Source organism: Malus sylvestris, chromosome 16 (genome assembly GCF_916048215.2).
Source record: "Malus sylvestris chromosome 16, drMalSylv7.2, whole genome shotgun sequence".
NCBI lineage: Eukaryota > Viridiplantae > Streptophyta > Magnoliopsida > Rosales > Rosaceae > Malus > Malus sylvestris.
In genome coordinates, this window is record NC_062275.1 from 19177814 (window position 1) to 19184917 (window position 7104).

The 7104-nt window shown below is 37.8% G+C and overlaps 1 protein-coding gene across 1 annotated transcript; it reads left to right on the plus strand.

The window, feature by feature from the left end:
- Positions 1–677: 677 nt before the first annotated feature.
- Positions 678–1247, plus strand: LOC126607235 (transcriptional regulator TAC1-like). The gene has a single exon (XM_050274754.1). The coding sequence runs from the start codon at positions 678–680 to the stop codon at positions 1245–1247; it is 570 nt and encodes a 189-aa protein (XP_050130711.1).
- Positions 1248–7104: the final 5857 nt, after the last annotated feature.

Consider the following 7104-nt stretch of genomic DNA (forward strand, 5'->3'; position numbering starts at 1 on the left):
AAGAAAGGTGTTCGTGTTGTGGAGTTTTAGTCTCTTCCTTTTTGTGCAAATACATTTGAGTCACATAACGATTCATTTGGACTATTGTATCCTTTAGGGGACAAGTCAAGGGATATATTTCTGAACCACCGATTTGTGGACTTTGTCAAACCGCAGTGGGCTTGAATCTCCTTAAAGAGAATGAGATACCCGTGCCTCAGCTTAATTGTCTATGTGATTCTTAGAAGAATATCATAATTTCTTTGTAATTTCCCAACAAATAGTATCCCTAGCTATCTTACTCATCATGAAGTGTCTGCAGAAAATAATCACACACACACACAAATAGAGATGATGACAAATAACAACTGGAAACAAACCCAAAATTAGGGGCAGAAAGAAATTATGGGTAAGAATACAAAATTAAATAAATAAGATAGTTAAAATGGAACCATTTCTTAGCCGGCTAGATGAAAAAGTCTTTCAACAAATGCCAAAACTGTGTTCTGCTTATTATAAAGCCACAATATATAGCAATGCCAGTGTGTCTTGTAGTTGCATCTACATTTCACACTTAAATTGGTTTCCTCCCTACATATAATACAACCAACCCTCTATCTCTCTATTGATTCTTCGGCTTAGTGATTCCAAGTGAAGAAAACCATAAGAAATTCAGTTGGGGAACAAGGTGTTTTGACATGGAATCTTGGAGACCAAGAACCCCGCAGACGAGCTCAAGTGATGAAGATCAAGTCAGATCAGATGATCACAATTCAGGTGCTGCAACAGTGAAACGAAGCTACGAATGCACGTTTTGCAAGAGGGGGTTTACCAATGCTCAAGCCTTGGGAGGTCACATGAACATCCACAGGAAAGACCGAGTCAAACCGATGCAACACATCTCAGGTAAATCATCACTTAATGCAAACCACTACTCGAATGAGGATCAATACATATCCATGAGTACTTCTCATCATCATCATCAATATAGTAGCGTACCACTTTCAAGCCAGGGGGTTTCTGGGTACTACCCAGTTTTCGATCAGATGAATTACCAAAGGTATTTTCAGCCAACTGGGTCTAACCCTAGAATCCCATACGGTTATGATCTTGACGATTCATCAGTTGGGTCAAGGTCACACTCTTTGGGTATGAACCAAGAACTTTGGGGTACGAATTTGAGCTTGCAGTTGGAGGATGATGAATTCAGAAGGGGTGTGAGGAGTAACGATGAAGTGGATTTGGAACTTCGACTTGGGCATGGTTAATTTATTTTAACCTACCTAGGTATATAATAGTAACAAGAAACTCCTCCAGCAGCTAGCCAACTATTTTCTTTAGCACAAAAAGGTATTTAAGAATTTCATCGTAATACACATGTATTTTCCTTAAGTTGTCTAGGTTTGGTTACATAAATATCGGTAGGTCTCTATTTCAAATACAATGGAGGAGAAGACAATTTCTTGTTGCAATTAACTTGATTATTAAGTATTATTGCAATTTGTACAGCTTATTAACAATACCATATACGGACTTTTTTCTTATAATTAATTTAGCACAAACTATAAACCATGCATGATGATATATAGCTTAACATAAGATTTGATAATATTATGACCGATTTCTTTTTACTTTCTACCTACTATACGTCTATTGCCCCTATCTGCTGCACTATGATCTTCTCATTAATTTTTCTACCGAATTGCCTTGTATTGTTCTTGTTTTTATCATTGTTTTTGTTTTACATCTACAATTAAAATCTACAAAATTCTTAATGGTTGTTCTTTTGATATGATGACATGCATCTTTCAAAATTCCTGTTCTTTACAGTAACCTTCTAGCATGTACATCTCCTTTATCTTGTAAAAATAAGTTCACGGATCATCAAATTAATCGTAGTGAATTTAAGGTACCCCATCTAAATGTGTCAAATTTGTTCTGTCTAGCTTTTTGACATTTTTGCATAACTATAACAGTTGCTGATACAATTAAGGGTCTGCAATTTGCTTCAGTAACATAATTAACATGAAAGTATTAGAATGCCATTTATGGTCTACACCCTCTTCGAGTCTTTGAACCTCTACTGCGCGCCATGGGAAACATACATATAATAACAAAATATTGACGAATTAGGGCACCGCAAGAAATTTGAGTTTAGGCAACACACACAGCAGCTAATGGACCTTTAGTTACAACCAATAATACCACTTCTCATGCATTAAAAAACGTCTCTATCTTAATTATGTTTATTTTCTTAAACTCTTTTATGGATGAGACCTAGCATGCATGTGCCTCTACTTGCACCTCTTAAAAATCCATAAATCATCCTCCATTCGAAGGTTAATTAGGCAATAGGTTGTACTATATTAATTAATCCCACATCATTGTTGGGGCTTAAAAAGACTTCTCTACTTTGGATACGTTTATCTCACAAAGAAGAATGTAATGCAGCAGAATTGATAGGCAAGAGAAAGAAAGAATACTCAAAATATTACACAAGATTTTTTATTCACTCACAAACTTAGTACAAGAGGAAACACTCAAACACTCTTAGAAGCTTTGTTGCTTCTTCTCACTTCTCACTACTTGCTCTCTTGGTTGTTTCAAATGGTGTGGATGCCTTCTCCTTTTATAGGCATGGATGGAACCTTGGAGAAGCATGGAAGCATCATGCTAGAGATATCTAGATAATTCCACTACCTTCCTAAGCTCAACAAATGGTCGTGGAAGAGGACGCTCAAACTTGAGGTATGAAAAATCTCAAGTTCAATGCAACAATTGTCAAAAGTTTGGGCATTATGCTTGGGAATGTAGAGCTCCAAGCAACAGGCTTGATGAGAAGGTCAATTATGTGAAAGAAGAGAAAGAAGATAATGGCGTTGTGCTACTAGCATGCCAAAACAATGATGGAGACCAAGACTATACATGGTATCTTGACATCGGCGCCAGCAACCACATGTGCGGAAGAAGAAGCATGTTCGTAGAGCTCAATGAATCGGTGAGTGACAACGTTTCTTTTGGAGACGAATCCAAAATACCCGTCAAAGGAAAAGGTAACATCCTAATTCCCCTAAAAAATGACGGTCACCAATTAATTTCAAATGTCTACTATGTGCCCAATATGAAAATCAACATTTTGAGATTGGGTCAACTCTGAGAAAAAGGTTATGATATTCACATGAAAAATGATAGCCTTTTTCTTAAAGATGACAAAGGAAGATTAGTTGCCAAGGTGAAAATGTCAAAGAATAGAATGTTTCCTATGAATATTCAAAATGATGTTGCAAAGTGCCTCAAAACATGTTACAAAGACACATCCTGGCTTTGGCATCTTCGTTTTGGGCATCTTAACTTTGGGGGACTAGAGTTATTGTCCAAGAAGGAGATGGTGAGAGGCTTACCGTGCATCAGTCGCCCTGATCAAGCTTGCGAAGGATGTTTACTTGGGTAATAGTTCAGGAAAAGCTTTCCAAAGGAGTCGACCACAAGAGCCTAAAAGCCACTCGAGCTCATTCACACCAATGTGTGCGGTCCAATAAAACCAAGCTCTTTGGGTAAAAATAATTATTTCCTTCTCTTCATTGATGATTTTTCAAGGAAAACCTGGGTGTATTTCTTGAAGCAGAAATCAGAGGTATTTGGAGCATTCAAGAAATTCAAAGCCGTCGTAGTAAAAGAAAATGGTTGCAAGATCAAAGCCATGAGATCTGATCGAGGAGGAGAATTCACTTCGAAGGAATTTCAAGAATTCTGTGAAGCCAATGGAATTCGTTGACTTTTGATAGTTCCAAGATCCTTTCAACAAAATGGTGTGGCGGAAAGAAAAAATCAAACCATCCTCGACATGGCTCGAAGCATGCTCAAAAGTAAGGGATTGCCTAAGGAGTTATGGGCAGAAGCTGTAGCATGTGCTGTCTACCTATCCAATCGATCTCCAACAAGAAGTGTGTGGGGAAAGACTCCGCAAGAAGCATGGAGTGGAAGAAAGCTAGGTATCTCTCATCTAAGAGTTTTTGGAAGCATAGCCCATGTACACGTACTAGATGAGAGGAGAACCAAACAGCATCATGCTAGAGATATTAGATAATTCCACTACCTTCCTAAGCTAAAATTATCTACATTAATCTTGTATATTGGTGGAATCCTCACCATTCTTCTAGACTCTTCCACCAACTTGAACTTTGCTAGAATTCTCTAGCATGTGCATGGATCTTTCTTTGTGTATGGGCTAGATCCATTATCTTTGGGCAAGACAAGATTACAATTCAACATCCCCCCTTAATCTTGTCTTGTGACGCTGATTGTGTTCCTCAATCTGACAAAGTCTTCTTGCCTGAGTGGTTTGGTGAATATGTCGGCGACTTGGTCTTGTGACTTCACGTATTCCACTTGCATATCCTTTCTTGCAATACACTCTCTTATGTAATGATAACAGGTATCTATGTGTTTGCTCCTGTCATGGAATACTGGATTCTTTGCTAGAGCTATTGCAGACTTGTTGTCGACATAGATCTCTGTTGGTTCTTCTTATGGCATGCTGAATTATTTTAGCAAGTTTCTTAGCCAGATTGTATGACATACACATGAGGTAGCAGCTACGTATTCGGCTTCGCAGGTAGAGAGAGTAACAATCGGTTGCTTCTTCAACATCCATGTGAATGCAGTGTCTCCCATGAAGAACACAAATCCAGTAGTGTTTTTTCTATTGTCGGAATCTCCTACCCAATCACTGTCGTTATATCCAGCAAGTTTGTAGTTATCAGAACTTGAATAGAACAAGCCAAAGTTAACAGTAGCTTTAAGGTATCGAAGAATTCTTTTGGCGGTCTTCAAATGTGTAGTTGTGGGATTCTCCATGTAGCGATTGACTAATCTGACGGTACAGAGAATATCTGGTCTTATGCAAGTCAAATAGCGTAAGCTTCCAACTAAACTCTGACCATTTGTTAAGCTTCCTCCTCTTTCGTAGTTGTTGTGATTGTTGAAGTTCCAACCACGTCCACGTCCATGTCCACATCCTCGACCTCGACCACGACTTCTTTTGTATTGGCTTCTCTCGTTGTCCAAGCTTTCTTCTTTCTTCTTTCTTCTTTGGCTGGACATGCGTCTTGAGGAGCTGCTCATCATTCCCTTGCCTCTTCTTATGTTTCTCTTCATATGCTCGTAACGAACCCATTAATTACTCTATACTAATTTCTTTCAAGTTTTTTGTTTCTTCAATCATCACGACAATGTGCTCAAACTTGGGGTCCAACGAGCGTAGTATCTTCTCCATAATTCTAACATCTTCTAATTTTTCTCCATTTCTTTTTAATTGATTGGAAACGGCTAAGACTCTTGAGAAATAATCAGAGATTGATTCAGACCCTTTCATATGTAGGATTCGAACTCACCTCTTAATACTTGAAGACGAACCTTTTTCACTTGTTTGGCTCCTTTGTAAGAAGTTTAAAGCTTCTCCCATGCTTGCTTGGCAGAGGTTGCACTCGAGACCTTCTCAAAGCCATTGTCATCTAATACTTGGTAGATGAGGTAGAGAGCCTTCTTGTCTCTCTTTCTTGAATCTTTCAAACTCTCCTTCTGGAGTTGGGACATAGTAGCTTCATCTTCTGGCTCAGTGTAGCCTTTCTCTATGACTTCCCATACATCGTGTGCTCCCAAAAGGGCCTTCATTTTGATACTCCAATTATCGAAGTTGTTGTTGTTGAGAACTGGAACTTGGAAGGCTGCCATAGCGTTGCTAGCCATAGCTCTGATACCACTTTGTTGGGGCTTAAAAAGACTTCTCTACATTGGAGACGTTTATCTCACAAAGAAGAATGTAATGCAGCGGAATTGATAGGCAAGAGAAAGAAAGAATACTCAAAGTATTACACAAGATTTTTTATTCACTCACAAACTTAGTACAAGAGAAAACACTCAAACACTCTTAGAAGCTTTGTTGCTTCTTCTCACTTCTCACTATTTGCTCTCTTGATTGTTTCAAATGGTGTGGATGCCTTCTCTTTTTATAGGCATGGATGGAACCTTGGAGAAGCATAGAAGCATCATGCTAGAGATATCTAGATAATTCCACTACCTTCCTAAGCTAGAATTATCTACATTAATCTTGTATGTTGGTGGAATCCTCACCATTCTTCTAGACTCTTCCACTAGCTTGAACTTTGCTAGAATTCTCTAGCATGTGCATAGATCTTTCTTTGTGTATGGGCTAGATCCATTATCTTTGGGCCAAGACAAGATTACAATTCAACAATCATTACATGTTATATCAAGCAAATTAATAAAAGATTAATCAGGTTTCGATGTTGTGATTTTTTATTTCTAACATGTATTTGCTCAACCAAAAGAAGCAAAAGAGTCTTAATTGTAACCTTTCATTAATTTTGTTGTTGATGAAGACCTTCTGTCATTGCTAAAAAAGAACGGCAAACTTTGAAGATAATTATCGGTGGCTCTCTAACTCAAATAAATTATAATATTCTACCTTTACTGCACTCCTCTAGTCTTCTGCATTGCTGCTCTACATTTGGGTAAAAGTAAGGAAGCTACAATTTAGTTTCTAGATGTAAATGAAAATACCAACTCTAATTTTCCTAGTTGCAGAATATAGTTTGGCAAGATAACTAGTTTAAAGCAATTTGTGGTTTTCAAAATAGTAGAGCATGTATTGCATGCATGATGATCAACCATAAAACCTCAGTTGATGGCTACTTTCATGTCCAACTCACACTTTTTCCTTTCCAATCTGTCTTTTTATTGTCCCGCTGTACCGTCTAGCTAGTAGGAAGGAACATGGTTTGGTCAATATTAGTAAAATCAATAAAGCTTAGCAGTCTGCAGCTTTAGGGCACTTTCCATATGAATGCATCATCGGGGCCTATTACCAAAATAATATGTCATTAGTAGCACAAAGGTTAAAGAAACCACAACTAATACTTTGTCTTCACTATCAAAAACCTAATTGAGCTCACATCACAAATATGACATATATAGTTCATGTTTCCCTTTTCTTTGACATTTTCTGTATTGAGGTCACTGCTAAATATACTGGTAATCGGAATAAATTTTGCGACTAGAAAATTTCTAAGTGAGTGTATGGAATAAGCGTACTTAGCATTCAAG

Coding starts and splice junctions, on each gene's coding strand:
- LOC126607235 (XM_050274754.1), top strand. CDS start 678: ATGGAATCTTGGAGACCAAGAACCCCGCAGACGAGCTCAAGTGATGAA.